Genomic DNA, 21,596 nt, shown 5'->3' on the forward strand with positions numbered 1-21,596 from the left:
GGCCACCTCAGGCCAGGTTTCTTCTTGCAGCCCCAGAACAATTTCTGTGTAAACCACATGCTCGCTGGGACAGCTCTCAATAATCCCATTATGTTACTTGTTAAAATATCTTCATCTTTTCATTTGCAGCTTACCTCCACAACTAGATTGTTAGTCATTTAGGACATGATTTTCTCCTCCTTGTGTTAGTGTATACTAGTCTTTATACTTACATCAGTAAACACTTGTTTCCAAAGTCTGTATTTTTCACATTTTGGATTACCATTTTCTTACTGCTCCTGTTCACCTACTGCTACTGTCGTGAGTCTCTACAGGCCTCTAGTTTGTGTGATCCATGGGTCATGTGTTTTCCCTGTGAGTACAGGTATTGAGAAGTCCCATAGAGCAAATGTCCTAGAGTAGAGGGAAGTGTAGGATAATGCTGGAGTTGATCAGCCCTATAACAAACTGTCTAAAAATGGCAGTTGAATGACTGGCCTTTCAGTGGTGACTTTACCATAATAAGGACTTTAACTTCTTCTTCTACCAATAGCTACTTCTTGGGGACCTGCAGTAAACCCAGAATTACAGCAATTTCTTTGACCAAATATATAAAACCAAGCCTATGTCACAGAAAGGAAGGCAAGAGCAGTGGTTTGATTTCTCAGAATCTTCTAACCAAAATTCCATCCTTTCTCCCTTCCTCTACTTTCTCTTTCTTCCTATCCTATGTGCCCACCATGGGGTAACAACGGAGCACCTGTAGGTGGTTGTTTCTTCAGCCCTATTTGAGAATATGGAGTTGCATCTTCATCTCCAAGACTGGTATGCCTATTGCTCATGAGCTGTCTAGCTTAGAGGAGGATAAGATCTAGAACCTGTAAAAAAAAGTTCTGGAGGTTTTATTTGGCTGTAAGTATAATAGTATGTCAGCTGCCAAAATAACCAGTGTGGTCATAGACTGGGTTAATGAAAGTACAACGTACAGATCCAGGGGCATAATAGCCCCATTGTACTCAAAACTCTTCAGACCACACCTGTCATGAGTTGTGTATGAGTCATGTATCAGGTTCTGAATGCAGCATTCTAAAATGTTCTTGAACTCAGTGGAAGGGCCCTGGAGGAAGTACCAATACCATGCAGTCCATGTCATTTGAAATATAGAAGGTTAAGTGTGGGGAGAAGTTAGGAGAGAGAAGACACATGAGAGCTGTCTTTTAGTAATGGAGTGCTGCTGTGAGAAGAAAGAACTAGTCTCACTCTTGGTCGCTCCAAAGGGCAGAACCTGTGAGTGGAAATTCGTTCAGTATAAGAACTAATAAGGTCCTTCCAAATGTACAGAACTGGAAATATTACAGGAGCATCTGGCGTGCTTGGACTTTTATATCCAGGGCTTAGATTCTTTCTGCGTTCTTTTTGGGTTGCTCAAGAGATGGTACTAGATGCTGTAGTTAGAAATCATTTGGCCTCAAGCTCCACCCAAAAGCCATGAACTCCCTTATGTCCCTGAGTCTGAAAGCTGCCTTTGGTGTGTTATGGTCACGTGTCTATGACTATTCCAGGGCCACAGCCTCCAGAAGTTGTGATCTCTGCTGCTGGAGAGGTGCCATTAGGGAACCAGGACAGGGGTTCCACTCACCTGCGGTGCAGATAAAACCCTGAAAACTCCTTTGGTGAGTCCCTCTGGACATTAATGGATGCATCTGAGGTCTCACCTGCCCATCTTGGTCTTTAATCAGTGATTTCGTTTATCAGGAGAGCATACCCACACACCTCCTCCCAAGTAGAGCTCAAATACTTTTTCTGGGCTTTGTATTAAGGTATGGTCTTTAAGCCAGGACTGAGGACTCCCTTGTTTTTCTGTGTGATTTTTGATAAAGTTATTCCTAGACATAGGGACTGGCTGTGGTGGTGCTGAGTACATAAGGAATCAGAAGATGTAATGTTAATCCTGCCTCTGCTCCTTATTGTGTAGCTTTGGGCAAGTTATTTAGTCTACTTGGAGGACTCTCTTTTATCTTGCCTATCAACAATGATGATTCTGTCTATCTGAATCTAATCTCAAGAGAGTTACACTGAGGGCTGAGTAAGGTATGAATGCTTTGTAAACTGATTAGTTGAGCATCCCACAAATGTTAGCTCTTAACCACCTTATTTGCATTGTGCAGGGTAGGGAAAGGGAGTCAGTCATACTTTATCTTCACGCGGAACACAGGGACACAGTATTTGTCAGTCAGCAGATCGGTGGTTGGGTGAATGTTGCATGCAGGGTAGTAGCTTAGCAGTCTATGTGATTTGGTTTTATTCCTCAAATTTGAAGGTCTTCCCTGGCGGCTCAGACAATAAAGAATCCACCTGCAGTGCAGGAGACTTGGGCTTGATTCCTGGATTGGGAACATCCCCTGAAGGAGGGCATGGCAACCCACTCCAGTATTCTTGCCTGGAGAATCCCATGGACAGAGGAGCCTGGCAGGGGGTTGCAAAGAGTCGGACACGACTCAGTGATAACACTGCAGTCCATAGTGAAGCAACTCAGCATGCCTCAAGTTTGAGGAGCAAGAGCTTCCTGGCTTTGTGGGAATCTACTGTGTTTTTAAACAGCCCAGGTTTCTACCACCTACCTTAGGTGAAAGAGTGAAGTGTTAGTCTCAGTTGTGTCTAACTGTTTGCTACTCCATGGACTATACCCCACCAGGCTCCTCTGTCCATAGGATTTCCCAGGCAAGAATACTGAAGTGGGTTGCCATTTCCTTCTCCAGGGGATCTTCCCCACCCAGGGATCAAACCTGGGTCTCCCACATTGCAAGCAGATTCTTTACCATCTGACCCACCTAGGCCTCAAGAAGGAAAGCCTCCTCGCTGAACTCCTGTCCTCGGGTGGCATTGTCACAGTAGCTCACTGGGCTCACAGTGGCGCTGGTGGACCCTTGGCTGAAAACCCTCCATCTTTAGGGAGGAGGCTGGCCAGGACTGAGCTCTTGTTCAGTCTACCTGGTGGCCTGACACCCTGAGAATTGGCCCGACCTGCTTCAGCTGGTACACTGGGAAGACCCAGATGGATGGGATGGAGATGGAGGTGGGAGGGGGGATCGGGATGGGGAACACATGTAAATCCATGTCAATGTATGGCAAAAACCACTACAATATTGAAAAGTAATTGGCCTCCAACTAATAAAAATCAATGGGAAAAAAAAAATCAATGGGAAAAAAAATTAAAGACAATTAAACAAACAAAAAAAAGACTTCCTGCCCTCTGGTTCTTCTACTTTGATAGTATTCACCTCCCTAGGTCAGTCTGTGAGCTACAGAACGTAACTAGGGCCAGGCTGCATTTATGTGTATGCTTTGCTCTCCTTTAGATAAATCAGCTTGCTTTGTCAAAGGTACAGTAGAGTTAACAGTCCAGATGAGAGGAAATAATGGCTTCATCATATCCATTATGAAAATGTGTGCTTTCAAGAACTGAGTTCCTCTGGCATCCTTCTGTGGAAAGATTCCTGAGCTTGTTAAAATAGAATAGTTTAGATTTCCACCAAAAAAATTTAATCTGAAGTCGCAAACGTGTAATGTCATTTGCCTGGAAAATCCAGACTTCAGCTTTTCTACTTTAAAATGTCTTCCCTACCCTTGCCCCTAGTTTGCCTGGGAGTGACTAAGATCATAATATTTTTTGTCAAGGTATTTCATACTTATTTGTATAAAAGGGTAGGACAGCTAAAAGGTTGGTTGTGGTAGGTGGTGCTGGATCAGCACCCTTGTCTGTTGTTTGGTTTATCAGATGAACTTTGACCTTTACCCAAGAGTTTCATTCAGTAAATTCTTGGATTCCTACTCTATGCCCTTCCTACTAGCATAGAACCTTCCTTAGTGGAGCTCACAGTCTAGGGGTGATGCTCAGAAATCCTCTCCTGTCTGGGCTGCTGCAACCATTTCCTCCTTAGTTTCAGTCTGATGTCTCTTTGCATGTCTGATGGGGGGAATCTTACTTTTCTTTCATTTTTCCTTTTAAAAAAACTTTTATTCTTTTCTGAATAATTAAAACATTATATGCTCGTTCAAGAAAAATTGGGAAAATGACAAGATTTTAAGCACAATTATACCCCATAATATCATCATCTAAACATAGTCAGTATTGAAATTCAGATATTTTAAAAATAATGTAGTTAATCATAGAGTATATAAATCTTAAGTCCTGTTTTCCTTTACTGACATTTTCCCAAGTCATGAAGAGCTCTTAGGAGTATTAAGACAAATCTTTCTTAAACTTAATCCAATTGCGTTACTTCCCTACATAAAATTCTCCTCTCATTGGTCATGGAAGTTGCTATTGCTACTCTTTTTTAAAATGAAGTATAGTTGATTGACAGTCTTGTATTAATTTCAGGTGTTCAGCATAGTGGTTTGGATTTTTTGCTACACAGAAGACTCCTTGTAATCTGATCTCTGCATCCTTCTCCAGGGTTGTCCATTTCACTTCCTATTTCTTATTTCCCTGGTTCCTACTCCCCCAACTCAGGTAACACACAGTTACTTGCTAACTCCCCTTCTCCTCCCTTTACAGCCTATCCTACCTTCGTCAGGTGGTTTTCCGCTTCCCAGGCTGCCCCAGGGGGTTTCTTCAGTCGATCCTTTACTCACTGTTCTCCTCCTGCCTGGATGATCCTCCCAATGATGTATCCAATGAAATCTTTTCTATTTCTCATTACTCAGTTCAAGTTGTCTCTTTCATTAAGCCATTCCCTTCCTTCTCTACTCCACCTTAGAGCTGCCTGCTCTTTTTTCTCATCTTCCCCGTGGTATCCTCCTGTCTAGAAGAATACCCATTGTAGCTTAGATTTTGGTGGGCAGGGAACCGTATGTTATCTGTCTTCATTTCTCCTGCACTTTGCAAATATTCAGCACATAGTAGAAGCACAATAAATATTTGCTTAAGTATAAACAAATCAGTCACAACACCGTAATAAATGCTGTTCAGAGGGTATGTAAAGGGTGCTTATAGGAGTCCAGAGGGAAGGGCATCTTATGGACATGTGGTCCAAGGTCAAGCTGACAGGAAATGTGTTCATTTTCATTGTGGCAATAGTCTTCCTCCATACTTAATCCACTTTTTTGAATTGTATTTGCATTTCTATTCACTGACCTGGCACCAATCATAGGAGCACCCGTTTGCAACATTTGTTGCTTCCTCCTTGGCACATCTTTTCCTTTTTCTGTTGAGACTATTGTGGTCCTGAGCCCCAGACAGGGCAGAAGTCCTCCCTGTGGCCGCACAGTCCACCACTCATCAACCAGCCATCACTGCCCATGTCCCCCAAGGAGCAGCACAGACAGACAACTGAAGATCACTTATAGTGGTCCTTGGCTGGGACCCCATATCCCAACTCTAGCACAGGTAGCCAGATCCTCAGAGGGAATCACTCTTGAATTAGTTACAGTATTTCTAGCCAATGCCATTATTTGAGACAGATTACCCAGCATGTTGTTGTTGTTGTTGTTTGAGTTGCCAAGTCATGTCTGACTCTTTGCAACCCCATAAACTGTAGCCCACCAAGCTCCTCTGTCCATGGGATTCTCCAGGCAAGAGTACTGGAGTGGGTTGCCATTTCCTTCTCCAGGGAATTTTTCCAACTCAGGGATAGAAACAGCACACATTTTAGCCAAACCCTCAATTTCTCTCTTCTTCCACTCTCACTGCCTCTGCCTTCCTCAACTCCATGCCTGAGAGTCCTTGCCCAGAGATAACCTGGCTCTTTGCTCATATAACAGGTTAGGCACGAAGAGACAGAACATATTTCCCTGTGTAACACTTTGGACTCCTCAGATGTCCTTCATTCTGTACAAGAGTTGAGAGTGGACCATGCCAAGATGGATGGTCCATGGGAGAGCCTTGTAGCAGAGATATAAGCGTATTTCCCAGGCCTTGCAGCCAGCATCCTGCCAGCAAACAAGCTACATAACAAAGATTGAAATGAAACAATGTGGGCAAGGGGAGGGGAAGTGAAAGGCATGTAATCAGATCAATCACCAGCTGGGTTCATCTGCCTGGGGAGCCTGTCTCCTGTGATGGCACCAGGGGACATGTCACATGTCGTTGAAAAGCATGTCTGTCTGGTGGCTTGTCAAGCCTCAGCACCAGATACTCATTTCCTTAATCACTGGTTACAGATCCTGAATCTACAAATTTAGCTAAACTTTTCTTGACCTTTCTACATATTTAGCCTAGGCTTCTTCCTTGGATGACAGCTTCCAAGTTTGGTTATTTGTTCTGTGAAATACCTTCATGTCAAGTTAAAAGAAATTCTCTCTCTTGAGCTTGAAGACCCTGTCCTCTTAATGCTGAGTTCTAGTGTTAACAAATTCATGTTAGGCTCTGGCACAGGTTGTTGATTTAAGGGTGAAATAGAGGAAAAAAAGGTTGACATCTCTTCTCAGCTCTAAGTTTTTCAGCCTCTAATTCTGATATCCCCCACCTGTTCTCATATAATGGCCCATTGGTCACCTCATTCACTTTTTGTTTCATTTACCTGGACTTTTCGTACCTCTCTTCAGCCTGTGTTGAAATACTGCAGCTAAGCCAGTTCATGATAGACACTCCAGGTGCAGGTTGTTTAAGATGACGCTAAAGTCTTTTGTTCCTACTGCCTTTAGGGGCACTTCTTGATCTTTCAAAGACTGCGAAAGTAAAGCCTTCCCTTTTCCCACAAAGTGGCTGTACTAGACAGTAGTTTTGTGTGGAGAGTTTGGATTACTCTCTCATATTTGTTTTATAGTTGCCCACCATAACCTTGGTCTCCAGCTTGTTTATCCACATGGTTTCTGCCAGTTTGCACAATGAAATGACATGTCATTCTGTGCTGTTTTTCCTACAGTGCTTATAAAAATGTTAAGATTGACCCCATTTTTTTAGCATCCTGGTTAGTTCCATCCATGGGGGTAGTGGGGGAAGCTCACTATTGTAGAGCATTTTAAATTTTTCAAGGGGTTATGTGCCTGTTGTCTCTGACCCTTAAAAATCTGTGAAAAGGAGAGACCCAATTTGAAAGTAGAGAAAAAATCAATTTGGAATGATTTTAGCTGTCTCAAGATTTAGCTCTTTTAAGATTGTCCAGGGACTGGCAGGTCTGGGATTAGGATCCTTTACCCTTAGCTCTTTCTAGAGTAACATATTTATTAAGCTCTTTAACTGGTTTCTCAGTCCTACAGCACCTTAATTAAAAGAGATTAAAGGGATTCATAAATGAAAGAAAGCCCTTGGTAAATAACCTTAGCAAAGATGTTTTTAGAAAACACTAAATCTGTTTACCTCTTCTTGTCTGCATCTCATTAGTCTCTTCAAAGAAAATTGTAGCTGATTTAACAAACATGATTTTACCGAATGAATTCTCCCATCACTTCCCTCCCCTTGTTAATTTGCACTTGGTGGTCCTTTCTTTCCTTGCTGCTTGTTTGTAGAATTGCAGTAATTAGCTTTACCTCTGGAGCTCTTACCCAGAGATCAGTCACTTTGACAGTGTCCATTATGTCTGGGAAATTGGCAGCCCCTGACGCCAAGCACATCCTGATTACCTGAGAAGACGGCAGCTCTGGGTGCCCTGCTGCAGGAAGATGGGAGTCTGGCCTCCTGGTACTTCCCTGAGGTTCAGTACAGACCGCCTTGGTTACTGAGCTACCAAGATGGCTGTGGCTAGGTTTGGGGAGACATGAGGATTTTCGGACTACTCTCCTATGTACACTTCTTTAAGGTTGTTTGTTCTTCTCTTTTCAGAGTCTGGAAGGAGGCTCTTACCGAGGGAGCTTGAAAGACCCCACAGGCTGCCTGAATGAAGGCATGACCCCACCCACACCTCCCAGAAATCTGGAAGAAGAACAGAAAGCCAAGGCTCTGAGAGGCAGGATGTAAGTACTTCCCCAGACTCCAGCCTGCTGCACGTGTGTGCAGTGGGCAAGGGTCAGGGATCCTGGGAAGTTTAGGGAGAATTAGGGATTCCCCACACTGTTTCCATTGATATCATTCATTCTAAGTAAAGGTGACCATCGGTCTATACAGTGTGGCCTTGATCAACAAGGAGACATTTGGCTCTGATTGTAAGGATTTTCAGCTGAAATATTACTGACAAAGTGTGGTTATACCAAGGTCTGTTAGAAATTTAAAACATGCTGATAAAAAGAAAACAAAGATTAGGAAACTTTCAGACCACTACTATGGCCCCATATCAAAGAATCTGTGGTAGAAAGTCTGATGGAATTTTATCTGAGGAAACGTTTCCCCAGATGTAGGAACATTAACATATAGGAAAAGGGAGTTGGGCTCCCGGGCTAAGGTCTAGCTCCACCCCTTATCAAAGGCTTTGTTTATTTAAAAAACATTTTTTATATAGTAGTATTTCTTTTTGGTTATTTTTAAAGTTTTTAAAAAATTGAGTTATAGCTGGTGTACAATATTACTTAAGTTACAGGTTTACAACATAGTGATTCACAACTTTACAGGTTATATTCCATTTATAGTTATTATAAAATACTAGCTATATTTCCCTGTGCTGTACAGTATATCATTGCTTGTTTATTTTATGCTTCTTACTCCTAGTTTGTAAAATAGTTTCTACTTCTTACTCCTCTACTCCTATCTTGCCCCTACCCACTTCCTTCTCCCCACTGGTAACCAGTTTATTCTCTATATCTGTAAGTCTGTTTCCTTTTTGCTATATTCATAGTTTGTTTTACTTTTTTAGATTCCACACATAAGTAATATCATACAGTATTTGTCTTTCTCTGTCTGATGTATTTCACTGTAGTCTAAGTTCCAAGAGAAACTCTTTGCTATTTGAATGTTTAGGGGTAAATACAATTCACATTGCAGTCCATTTCACAAGAACCCAGGTGTTACGTAAGGTTTGGGTTATCCTCCCTGATGTGAAGTCACTCTTCTGTTCCTTGGTTTGATCAAAAAGATGGTGACACCATTAATGTAAAACCACAGTCCCTCTGGAACTTCAGTTTTCTTGTTCAGGGTTTGAATGAGTGTTGGAAGCAGAGCTGCTGATGAGTCTTGCACATAGTCTGCCGTGGATGTGATGGTGAGCACAGTGAGAACAGGATAGGCAGTTGGGGAAGGCCCCTCCCTGTTTCTAATTAGCCTGCCCTTCTCCCTCAAACTCATAACTCCTTGAGCCTGGTTGTAGACCTGAAGATTAGCAAAAATAAATGAGGCCAGTCCCTTCTGTTGCCTGGAAATAGGCAAAGCGACCATTTGGGACTGTTTCCTAGGAATCATTATAGCCAGGGCAAGGCTGTCACCTCCTAGGGGAAATGAGCAGGTGGCATGTAAGCATGTATTTACCACCTTAACTTTATGGTGCTCAGGGGAACCCCAAGAATAGAAGAGAGGTAAAGAAATACCATCCCCAAAGGGAAATTTCTTAGGATTTGGACAAAGCTAATTCTCCTTAGCTTTCCAGGTTGTTTTTATATAGATGAGGCAGGGTCAAAGTTGACGTTCCAGTCTTATCAAGCCAAAGCAAAACTTTTGTCAAGAAGATGAACGCTTATATCAGGGAGGTGACCTTTGAGATGACAGGTGCTCCTTGGCAAAGCCTGTCTCTACTCTTGTAAAGGGCCTGTGAACAGTCATTTAAGCTTCCAGTCATTGTCTTGCTTCCAGACATGACATTGTCTAATTTCTGTCCAAGGGGCAAAAGTTTGTTGCCTCTTTTACCCATTTCGCTCATTTCTTCCCCCATCTTTCCCTCGCTCGGCTCTGTATCTCTCCACATCCTGTGCTGTCCCCAAAAGCCAGCTGTTAGAATGACTCATTCCTTTTGCTGTATATTGCCTTTATTCTGCTATAATTTATGGCCACAATGAAAGAGATGATGTGTAGGTGTTTAATTGTAAACCCCACATGAGGCTAGAGGCTGAGGGGAATAGAGAACTGAGACTCAGTCCAGTAAGACCTCAAAGTGTTAAATGGGAGCTCCATGGAAAAAAGATGAAAACAGACAGTTATTTGTCCAGGAGAAGAAAAAAAGTCAAGAATGGATGCAATTTTCTTCAAGTTTTAGCCACTCATTTATTCAACAGATATTTGTTGAATGTCTACAATACCAACTGCTTGGCATACATCAGTGAATAAAACAAGCAATAACAACAAAAGAGAAGTCCATGCTGTCGTGGCAAGTTCACATTCTAATGGGAGAAATCATACGATAAAATTTAAAATAAATCATGTAGTCTGTTAGAAGCTGGAAAAAAAATAAAAAATAGTAAGGGAGATCAGGAGTATGGATGAGTCCATGTTGCAGTTTTAAATAGTTCTGACTGAAGTGTTCTGCATGAAGACCAGAAGGAGGTTGAGCCATTGAGGAAAAGTATTCTCGGCATGGGGAACAGCCAGTGCAGAGGCTCTAAGAGATTTTCTGTGAAAACCAGCCATTCCCTGCTACTGTGAAGGATAGAGGGTCAGATGTGGATCTTACCTGTATCTGGAAGTAGTTAGTTGAACCAAAGAATAACATTTACTTTGTATTACTCTTTGCAACCCCATGGACTGTATAGTCCTGGAGAATACTCCAGGCCAGAATACTGGAGTGGGTAGCCTTTCCCTTCCCCAGGGGATCTTCCCAACCCAGGGATCAAACCCAGGTTTCATGTATTGCAGGCAGATTCTTTACCAGTTGAGCCACCAGGGAAACCCAAGAATACTGGAGTAGATAGTCTATCCCTTCTCCAGCGGATCTTCCCAACCCAGGAATCGAATCGGGGTCTCCTGCATTGCAGGTGGATTCTTTACCAACTGAGCTATAAGGGACGCCCATTAATAAATAACTTTTACTCAGAAGAATGGAACATGAAAAAATTGTTTTATTATCAGTTCAATTTATTTGGCAATTGATTGTGCACTGCCTTGAGATGCAGGCAGCGTAAATCTTTTACATCCCTTTCAGATGTCTTTCCATGTGTCCTATCTCTTCAAGTATTTCATCAGCTCTTTGAGGGAGGAGATGCTAGGTCCACTAGCAACACCTAGTCCAATCCCCTTTCCTAGAGGCTGGAAAGCCTAGGATACCCTTCAATGTCAGCAGGATAGAAATACCATCCAGAAGCGGAGAGCCGGACTATCTCCCCAAAGAGCCCTTCCAGCCCCAAATTCCCACTCTAACTTTCCTGTGGTTTTTCTTTTTACCACTTTCTTCTAAGCGATAACTCCAGTATGTGCTCCAGTATATTTAAAAGCTTTTATTTGGCCTTGCCAGTTCCTTCCTGTGGCCTGAAACACATAATTGTGTGTATCAGAGAGAGGGAGCTGGTTGGAAGTGCTGGGCGCACTGATAAAGAAGTGTGTGTTTCCCTTACCTTCTCCCCGTCACCCTGGGGCTCCAGGCCCAGAGATTTGTGGCTTCTCTGTGCTGTATGGGACAAAAATTTCAGATGAATTGCTTCCAAGGCTTAGAACGGCTACCACCCTTGTGCTGCAGCCCCTGTTTGATGTCCCAGAACTTGATTCCTTCTCCCACTCAGGCCGAAAATGCAGTGTGTGGCTCCAGGCAGAACTCTTTCAAACTTAGGTAATACAAGTCAGACTCCAGTAGGCCGCATACAACTACCCTGCCTCTGTTCACAGCCATACTTATTTTATGTCCAGCTCTTTACTCTCTGGACAGAAAGAAGTGTTTGGGTTTGATCCTCAGGGACTCGAGAGAGTCAGTCTAAGTAGTTTAGCCAGGCAGCGGGCAACAGTGGAAGAGTAGAGTCTCTGAACTCTTGTACAACTGGGTTCAGATCCCAGCTCTGCCTCTCATATTGTCATCTTTGGCAATACCACCTCAGTATCAACATCTGCATAAACTAGGTCTTACAGTACTTACCCTCTCGTAAGCACAAAGCAAAGGCTCTAAGAAGAAGAAATCATTAACAAGAAAGAAACCAAGAAAGTAAATATCCTTATAGTGGTTAAATCCCACCTCTGGTGGGGCTGGGGAGGTGGCCACACTGAAAGTGGTGATTAGGGAATGGCTTCAGTCAGTCTTTCTGGCCTTGACTGGGGAATTTGCAGACTGGTTACCATGGACACCTATCTGAATAATCGTAGCTTCTGTATCTCAAACACTTCACTTGATGAGTGTCTCTGAGGCCCAAAGGTTGCTTATCAAACATCTTTCTCTTCTAGTTAAGCAAAGAACAGAGTTGACATAAAGGAGAAAAAGTCTCATGCTGATCAAAGCTTTCATAACTCAGCTTTGCCCAAGTGGCTGTTATTCCTTCAGCCTTGTGTTGTATAATTATTCAGTTATAGGTGAGGGAGGAGGAATTATAAACAATAGGAAGACAAATGCTAGGTTGTAAGTGTTGTTCTCCTGGCATTGCTGCCGTCTGGGAAAGCCCTCTCAGCCTGGGTGCCCTCAGCTCCTCACCAGTGGGGGCCTCTCGTCCAGAGGGCATCAGCCAGCACCTTCCCGAGAGCTCAGTGCGAGTTTGGGTGGTCTTGTCATAGAGGCACCAAAGTGACTTTATTGTGAACTTCAATGTGAGGATTTCTTGCTTCACAGTGAAGAGGAGCCCTTATTGTTCTTAATCTCTTGCTCAGGTTTGTCCTGAATGAACTGGTCCAGACAGAGAAAGACTATGTCAAGGACCTGGGAATTGTGGTGGAGGTAAGTACCTGGCTCAGGACATGTCTGTGGTCACCCAGCCAGGGGGATATTGGACCCTACCTGGGCCCCAAGGTATTTTAACTTGACATGATGTGTTTTACTCTCCCTGGGTGTTTACAGAGATGAAACTAAAAATGGTAGTAGATCATATAAAATATGTGATTTTTTTTTTTTCACAAGTTTTTTTCTTTTTTTCCTTTTCCCCTTGAAATACTATAGGAGATTTAGGGGGATGTAGGGCCTCAAATGTTGCAGCCTCTTGGTTAGACCTGAATCCATTTCACCTTGTGTTTAGGTAACCAAGCCATTGTCTCCAAAGCTTTGCATTGGTATTTAACCAATGTATATGTTAGTTATATATATATGTGCATGTGTGCTAAGTCACTTTAGTCATGTCCGACTCTTTGTGACCCTATGGACCGGTAGCCTACCAGGATCCTCTGTCCATGGGATTCTCTAGGCAAAAATACTGGAGTGGGTTGCCATGCCCTCCTCCAGAGGATCTTCTGACCAAGGAATTGAACCCATATCTCTTACATCTCCTGCATTGTCAGGTGGGTTCTTTATCAGTAGCATCACCTGGGAAGCCCATATTTGTGTGTGTGTGTGTGTGTATGTATGTGTGTGTGTGTGTGTGTGTGTGTGTGTGTATATATATATATATATATATATATATATGTATATATATATAAGAAATATATGGACATATATTCCTCGTGGCTATGAGTCACCATGAGCACTCAGCAGGTCAAGCAGGTCACTCTTAGTGAAACCTCAGGGCTTCTGTGTTCCCCTAGATTTTAAGGAGAGCATACTGCTACCAAGCAGACAGACAAACTAAAAACCACAAATAAAGCAAGATTGGCAGGTCCACAGTTGAGTCAACTTGATAGTAAATAAAACAACTCTCTCTCCATAGGGGTTTACTTTAGGGGGATTTAGACACATGGATGAGAAGTTATAAGAAAGTAAATGGATAATTTAGATGGCTTAGAGCCCTGTGGTTAATCATCTTAAACGAAAAGATGTGAAGTCTAACAAGGTGAATGCCTGATATCAAAATCACTTGCTGCTGCTTTGCATTGGGTCTATAAGTCCCAGTCCTAGGCAGTCTGCTGATTTAGGGGTTGATACAGTCCATGGGGTTGCAAAGAGTCAGACACAACTGAGCAACTAGCACACACACACACACGCACACACTTGCCTATCCCGAACCTTGGATAAACAGACTAACCTGGCATACAGAGGACCTGAATTCTAACTTAGGAAAGTTATCCTCTTCTCCAAGGTGAAATGGGGACAGCTAAAGGTGTAGCAGCCACCAGAGGCAGTGCAGTCTGGGAGTGGTGGACTGGGGAGTCTGGAACCTGAGGTCCAGGGATCAGTCACATCAGTGGTATGACTTAGACATAACACATAATCCCCCATGCCTTGGCTTTCCCATCTTTTGAATGGGACAAATGCTGCTGATAACAACATCAGAACTTAAAGCTGAAATGAGATTATACCTGCTAGCACTTTACAGAAGCTGTGCTGTGCTTAGTCACTCAGTTGTGTCCAACTCTTTGCGACCCCGTGGACTGTAGCTCGCCAGCGTCCTCTGTCCATGGGATTCTCCAGGCAAGAATACTGGAGTGGGTTGCCATGTCCTTCTCCAATTACAGAAGCTGAAGTATTCACATATTAAGACTTATTTCTATGTCAGACACATCTAGTTTTAAGCCTTCAAAAACATAACTTGGATTGGGAGACAGGAGAGGAACAGCCAACTATATCTTCTTTGTCCTGCTTTCTTAATGGGGGGGCTGGAGACAAAGAAAGGGACCCAGAACTTCAGAAAGTTCTGTCTGTCACTCTGCATAAGGGTGAAGTCCTGGTTGAGTGGTGAGAAACCACAGAAGCCCTTGCCCTTCTCCTTACACAGAGGGTGGGCTTCCTCCAGCCTGCTGGGTGGGGCTTGGTCCAGAAATATTCTCTGAAACGCTCTACTCACCATTGCCTCCGCCCTGCAGGGCTTCATGAAGAGAATAGAAGAAAAGGGTGTCCCCGAGGACATGCGAGGAAAGGATAAAATCGTGTTTGGAAATATTCACCAGATTTATGATTGGCATAAGGAGTAAGTCCTGCATTGCCCTAAGGATCAGGGTATTCTGGAAACCGGGGTGCTCCCATCCTCCCGCGTCTGACCTTAAGGGTGGAGTCTGGGGGGAGTCTTCTGTCATTTATCTCCTTGTTGAAAAGTAATACAGTTCTGAAGAATGTGGCTTTCTTCTCTTCTCCATCCTCCTTTAGTGTTTTCCTGGGTGAACTGGAAAAATGTATCCAGGAGCAAGACAGATTGGCACAGCTCTTTATTAAATATGTGAGTGTTGCCTCACACCCCACCCCTTCCCCTCACACCAGGCTCATTTGCATGCATTTTACAATCCCTTCCCTTCTCTGCTTTTCCTTCTCATCCCTGTCTGAGCTGTTGGGTTTTTTTTCCTCCCTTCCTTGGCAGTTTGGAAGCTGGGCTCTTGCCCACTATGTTTACTCTTCTGTCCCTGATGTTTAGCCGCGTTGGTGCATCCCCAGAGCATGAACCAGATCTGTGTCCTCTTCTCCATGCTTATACCAGCTTAGCACGCTGGGGTTGACTGCACGGCACAGGTGCCTGAGCGCCTTTCCCTCTTCCCTCCTTTGCAGGAGCGGAAGCTGCACATCTACGTGTGGTACTGCCAGAATAAGCCGCGCTCTGAGTACATCGTCGCCGAGTACGATGCCTACTTTGAAGTAAGCTGCTCGATTTTGTCCGAACCAGAGTGGGGGCAAGAAACTCAGGCCAAGACCAACCCATTCAGAAATACCAACCGTCATTCATCGGCTGGTGAACCCCACCCAGCTCTGCCCATCCCTTAGGACAGAGATAGCTGCCTCCTCGGGAGCCATTAATTAGCTTCTTGGCTAAGTTCTCATGAATCCCTTTGCTGGAGAGGAGCGGAGACAGCCGAGCAAGTGGACTGGAGTCCCTGCTGATAGAACAACTCTGTAATTCAGAGACTGCTACAGAAGCTCCAGTCCTCCTTCCATGGCCCCAGAGCCCACTGCACCCCCAGTCTTCATCACCAGGCCCTGGAGACTGCTTGCTGAGGGCCCTCCTCCTCCCGGGGGGCACTCATAGGCACCTTGTACATAGCCTCTGCTCCTGTTCCCAGAGATCCAGCAAGCACCTCAAAGTGTCTGTTCTGCCCCAGCCTGGAAGTGTTTATTTTGCTGGAGGAAGGGCAACACCTTGTCTCGGAGAGCTCCCACAACTAATCGTTTGCAGATCTGAGTCCAGGGTCCAGCCCCTCGGCCTCTGTGTCCCAGGGGAATCCCTTCCTTTCTGACTTGACCCTGAAGGGGAAAAGAGAAAGGAACACCCATTCCAGCTTGTCCCCAGGACAGGGGCAAGGACACAAGGGGTCACAGAGCTTGATAGATAAGAAGGTGATGATGAGGTGTGCTGTGTGTTAATAACAAATGAACTATTGTGTAGGCAGTTCTACCTATCGTGTGCTTTGTAGATTCTAAATCTTTACTGGCAAACACGATGACCTGCCTTGCTTTCCTTTGAACCCATAACCAGAGCACCCCAATCCTTTGGTTCCTTTTTGTATAATGTAGCTCCCTTATGTTCCAGGAGGTGAAACAAGAGATAAATCAAAGGCTGACACTTAGCGACTTCCTTATCAAGCCCATTCAGAGAATAACAAAATATCAACTGCTCCTCAAGGTAAGAGTGCTGTGAGCCCTGCTCAGGGCTAGAGCAGGGTCTTAGTCAGACTCTGAGTTAGGGAGCAGGTCAGCTGGAGGTTCTGTCTCCACCGCACTTTTCCTGTGGGAGGCCCACGTGGGTTTTTACATTACCTACTGGTTATTTGCATCACCTTTGCCCCCAAATAAATTGCATGCCTGTTGTTCCTGCCTTTAAGTTTGGTTGTTATTTGATTTTCTTTTTTCCAAATCACTTTCTTACGTTGTTGCTGTCACCAACTGACTTGGAACCTTTAAAAACTAAAAAATTATAAGAGCATAAAATCAGAGAAGAATTCACCGAGAAAGAAAAGGCAAAAAAACCTAGAAACCTCAGATGAGCTAAACCTAAAATTTGATCATTTTTTACTTTTTAAAGTTGTTTAATTTGACTTGTCTTACAGAAATATAAGACAAATGGAAGAGATATTTAACTGTCTTGTCTCCCATTCCTTCTCATCATCATTCCCCTTTTGTCCCTATTCACTCACTCACTCTCCTCTTTGCCCCTCCCCTCTACCCATAGTTTTGAGTCTTTGAATGTTTTCTCTATTTGGTTTTGTCTACCCTGATTCATAACTTCATATCTCAGCTACTACAAAGCATTGCCATCTCTGTTGGGAAGGAGTCTTCTGGGTGTCATCTTGGTTTTTATGAAGCTTCATTTTCTTTATAGTGCTGTATTTTCCTAACTGGTTTTACCCTCCCCTCACCCTTCCTTGCTTCCCTACTTGCTAGGACTTCCTGAGATACAGCGAGAAGGCTGGTTTGGAGTGTTCAGACATTGAGGTGAGTTTTCTGCTTGAAATGCTGGTGGTTCTCAGGGGACAGTACTGAATGTCTGCCTCTAAAGGGGAAGGATTGACTCTGGAGGATAGAGGATCCAGGCTGACTCCTCTCAGACAGCAGAGCCCCTTGCAGACAGCTGCCCAGCAAGATGAGGAATACCAAGCGCTGAGGAGCACACTGAGGGTTTATCAAGAATGCAAGAATTCAGACCTGAGCCAGAGCACAGCTTAGCCCCACTGATGTTCTCTTTGTGGCTCCCAGTGACATGTGATGGGAAAGGGTAGCATTTGAGCCCTCTAACATCCTGCAGAGATTGGGTGTTTCAGTGTACAGCTTTATCCAGGAATTCAGACACTATTTAAGCTGACATATAAATTATTCCATTTTCACTCCCTCCCTGGGCCCTGAGGATTACTCTCTAAGTGAAGTCCTTTGAGACAACGTCACCATGGGGATTATTTTAAGCCAGAGTGGTTACAGACCATTCTGGCAGGTTATTTTAGGTTAAAACCTCTAGTGTGTCACAAGCAAGGCTAAGCTGTTGCTTGGGCAGCCAGAAAGCAACAAAGAGAAGAAAGAAAAATGTGAGAGGGAAAGCAAATGGATTAACAAAAGTGGGAAGGTAGAAAAAGGATGGACTGGGTAGCCTCATTCCTGCATGTGGTCACTGATTCATGTGGAGCCTCTGCATGGATGACCAACACCCCACAAACTAGAACAGGAAATCCATTCTCTTCCAGAGTGAGCAGTAGGGACCAGTGTCCTTTCCTAGGATCAAGAAGCCACCAGGAGGCCTCAGTCTTCCAGCATGGAATTGTCCTGAGCCCGCCACTCAAGTGCTGCTCCTGGTTATGACTACTGCTTTTCTTCCCCCACAGAAAGCAGTGGAGTTAATGTGCCTTGTTCCAAAACGCTGCAATGACATGATGAACCTGGGACGCCTGCAGGGCTTTGAGGTGAGCTCTCAAGAAGGCTTCTTAGCCCTCTCTCTTCAGGGCAGCAGGAACCCAGGCTTCCCTGTGAAGCCTTGTGCCCACCCTCTCTGTCTCACTTGCTGTCTGTGCCGTTGTGCCTGGGCCCCTCTGGTTCACGGGCCTAGAAGATGCACCTATTTAGGATTTCCAGCAATAGAGCAGTCATAGGAGGTCAACCAAGCTGCAGTCAGAATTCCAAGGGTGTTGGAAAGACCCAAGATTCTTTATAGCCATGGACCTGCCAATGACCTCTTCCCTTTTCTTTCTTACTTGAGAAATGCTGGGAATGTGAGGGAGTGCAGGACTATGTGATGGGAGTAGAACTAGGGGAAAATGGAACACTTTTTTTTTTGTTTTTCCTGAGAGGGTGGTTCTAATAAACAGGTCTACATAGTGGCTGGCTTTTTAGTTAAGTGGATGTTTTAAGCTCTAAAACATCACAGTGCACATTACTATTCTTTGACAAGAAGAGTCAAGCCTTGGGAGAAACAGCTGGATGTACTCAGGATTTGGGTTTCAATTGAATATGCTAGTGTGCTAGGGCCACCATAACCAGAGTTAGTGTGCTAGGGTGGTCATAACCAGAGTACTATAGACTTCAACAACAGAAGTGCATCATCTCACGTTTCCAGAAGCTGGAAATCTGAGATCAAGGCAAGGGTGGTTTCTTCTGAGCACTGTCAGGAAAGGGTCTGTTCAGGCCTCCCTCCTTGGCTTGTAGATGGCCATCTTCATGTTCACATGGCATTCTTCCTGTGTCTTCATATCATCTTCCTTCTGTACATACCTCTGTGGAAATTTCCCCCTCTTATAAACACATCAATCATTTGATTAGGGCTCACTGTGATGACCTCTCTTCAACTTGTTCACCTTTGTAAAGACTCTGTCTTTCAATAAGGTTGCAATCTAAGGCACTGGGGGTTAAGACTTTAACATGCAACTTGGAGAGGGGATTCAGTTCAACCCAAAACAGTGAATCTCAGAAGAGCAAATTGGCTTTCCTGATTTAAGCTTAATAAGTGGCTGTTATTAGTTTATAGCCAAACTTCATTTATTAACTAAACACAGTCTATTTTAAATACTAATATGATAAAACTGGAACTAACACAATTATTGACAGGTGCTTATAGTTGTTGTTGAACCCCTTAGAGAAAGATGTGGATCTTCTAATCCTATTTCCCAATAATCTTGTAAGATTGCATTTTTCATTTTAGAAACAGGGGACTTTTCTTTCTGGCTAAACTAGAATGAAATAGACATAAGGCAGACTGATATATATGTAAGGTTAGAAAGTGCTATATTCAGATTTGGGTTAATGGTTTCAATTAATAATGGTTTTGAGCCAAATTCTTTTGTCCTTTCTGCCCTTACAGCCCATCCTGCTGTCCCTGTCTGATTTCCATCACTATGTTGTGATCAGGAACTATGTGGAGGGTCCTTTTTGCTCTTAATTTTTTTCACAGGTTCCTGTTCGCCACAGTAGACCTGAGAAATACATCTCAAGTTTTCACATGGTGTTTCTTAAGTCACACTAGATGACGTTTTATACTTGTTTGCTTGGAATTATGCCAGGTCTGAGGCTGTTCTGAACAAGCCAAGTAATTCCTTTTGCCCTTCATCCTTGATGTTCCCTGTGTTTTTCTGAGCAAGAGTCTGACTTGAATTTCTCTTGGTCTCTGGAGGAACTGACCACTGACAGGAGGAACATCTGATGTGCCTTCTGACCCAGTCAGACTTCGCAGGAACCATATTGTACATGTGCATGTGTCCACAGGAGGACACACATGGGAGGGTGGAATTATTTTCTCTTTTAAGTCAACCACCATCTCCTTTTTTCATGAAGTCCTAGAGAATCTGCTTTGCATTCCTTCTGCTAACTGGGAAGGACCATTCCTTCTGAAGTCCTTGGCTCTGGGGCAGAGAGAAGTTAACCCCTTCACTTAGATTCCCTTCCTTTTACATCCTTTAGCTTTCCCTTTAGTGTTGGCAGGGTTATAACTCTTGGGTCAGGCTCTTATGTAATATTAATAGAGCTTTTAGAGCTGGTCACTGGCTTAATATTAACTTTGGACCAGGGTAGAGATAAGCCTGTTTGGCTGCTGACCTTGACAGTAAGGCCCATGATCCAAGCAAAGGGCTGGCATTTCTCAGGAACATGAAAGGAAAATAGCTCGTGTGTTGGGTAATGTTTGAAAAAAAATCATCAGGTGCAGAGAATATTCCACATTTGCATTAAAGGACAAAAGTTGTCAGCTGAGAGTTTAGAGGCAGTGCTCTGGTCACTGTCTCAGATGGCAGCATCTTGTTGCAGAACAGTAGAAAAAGCAAGGCTCTCCAGTAGCATCTGTGAAGACTTGCTGGCTTGGGCTAGATTCCCTTGAAAGATGTGACAATATCTCTGAAAATCTGGTTAGAACTGGTAAACCAAATGTGCTCTACCTCCTAGACTGGGTGTCAAGTGATCTGGCAACTGGAGACATTATAAGAAGGGTTTCAGGACCCCCAAAAAAATATCCATCAGCTTATAAAATAAGGGCACTGATTGATAGTACCTCAGCTGTACCTGCTGATCTGTAGCAGGAGATGAAGATCTCAGAATTTCACCAGCCTGAAATAAAGCAGAGAGGGGCCCTACTCATCTGATGTGTATGTGTGTGTGTGGTCCTGCCTCCATCATTTCCCTGGCCCTAGATTGGTTCTAGATCCATGGCTATGAGAGTATTCCAGGTCTTCTCACAAGGGCCAGGCAGGCACACCTCTCAGTGGCACACTTTCTCCAAGGACAGAAAGTCTGCTTCCAGCTCCAACATCACCTACCTTCTGTTTTCCTTTTACTAAAAAAAATAAGGGCGAGGACAACTCCTGAACATCTTTTTAGCTAATAATTTTATCTTCTTTCTGGCATTTTCCCCAAACTGCTTCTGTATGGTTCTATAGCCTTCTTTCCCTTCTGTCTGGGGCCCTGTGAGAAGGAAGGTGGTCACAGTCTACCCTAGATGGGCCCTGATTCAGTCTCTTACTAGAACCTGAGGCTTTTGCTGTCGGGTCTGTTGTCCATGTCCCCAGAGGGGGAGATTCTGTTACCCAGAGGGCTGGGGTCATCTCCCTGTCTTTCAGTTACTTCATTCCAGCCCTTCTTCCCATCAGGGGACCCTGACTGCTCAGGGCAAGCTGCTGCAGCAGGACACATTCTATGTGATTGAGCTGGATGCTGGCATGCAGTCACGGACCAAGGAGAGGCGTGTGTTCCTCTTTGAGCAAATCGTCATCTTCAGTGAACTGCTCAGGAAGGGATCCCTCACCCCAGGCTACATGTTCAAAAGGAGCATCAAGGTGAGGATCCAGGCGAGGGTGAGGAGGGGCAAGGAAGAGCCACACTGAGGGAGCTGCTTCCCAAAGACGAGGCACTGGCATGAGTTTGGATCCAGAACAT

General features: G+C 44.0%; 1 protein-coding gene across 21 annotated transcripts in view; it reads left to right on the forward strand.

The window, feature by feature from the left end:
* KALRN (kalirin RhoGEF kinase) overlaps positions 1-21,596 on the forward strand; it is a 668,360-nt gene that overhangs the window by 595,844 nt on the left and 50,920 nt on the right. For all 21 annotated transcript variants that reach the window (XM_070466100.1, XM_070466108.1, XM_070466101.1 and 18 more), the window contains 9 exons: positions 7,745-7,875; positions 12,560-12,626; positions 14,639-14,742; positions 14,919-14,988; positions 15,312-15,398; positions 16,288-16,380; positions 17,139-17,189; positions 18,068-18,145; positions 21,311-21,496. In XM_070466100.1, the coding sequence (XP_070322201.1) occupies positions 7,745-7,875; positions 12,560-12,626; positions 14,639-14,742; positions 14,919-14,988; positions 15,312-15,398; positions 16,288-16,380; positions 17,139-17,189; positions 18,068-18,145; positions 21,311-21,496 (867 nt within the window). The remainder of the gene's footprint in view (positions 1-7,744; positions 7,876-12,559; positions 12,627-14,638; positions 14,743-14,918; positions 14,989-15,311; positions 15,399-16,287; positions 16,381-17,138; positions 17,190-18,067; positions 18,146-21,310; positions 21,497-21,596) is intronic.

The sequence above is a fragment of the Odocoileus virginianus genome, chromosome 4, assembly GCF_023699985.2.
Source record: "Odocoileus virginianus isolate 20LAN1187 ecotype Illinois chromosome 4, Ovbor_1.2, whole genome shotgun sequence".
Taxonomy (NCBI): domain Eukaryota; kingdom Metazoa; phylum Chordata; class Mammalia; order Artiodactyla; family Cervidae; genus Odocoileus; species Odocoileus virginianus.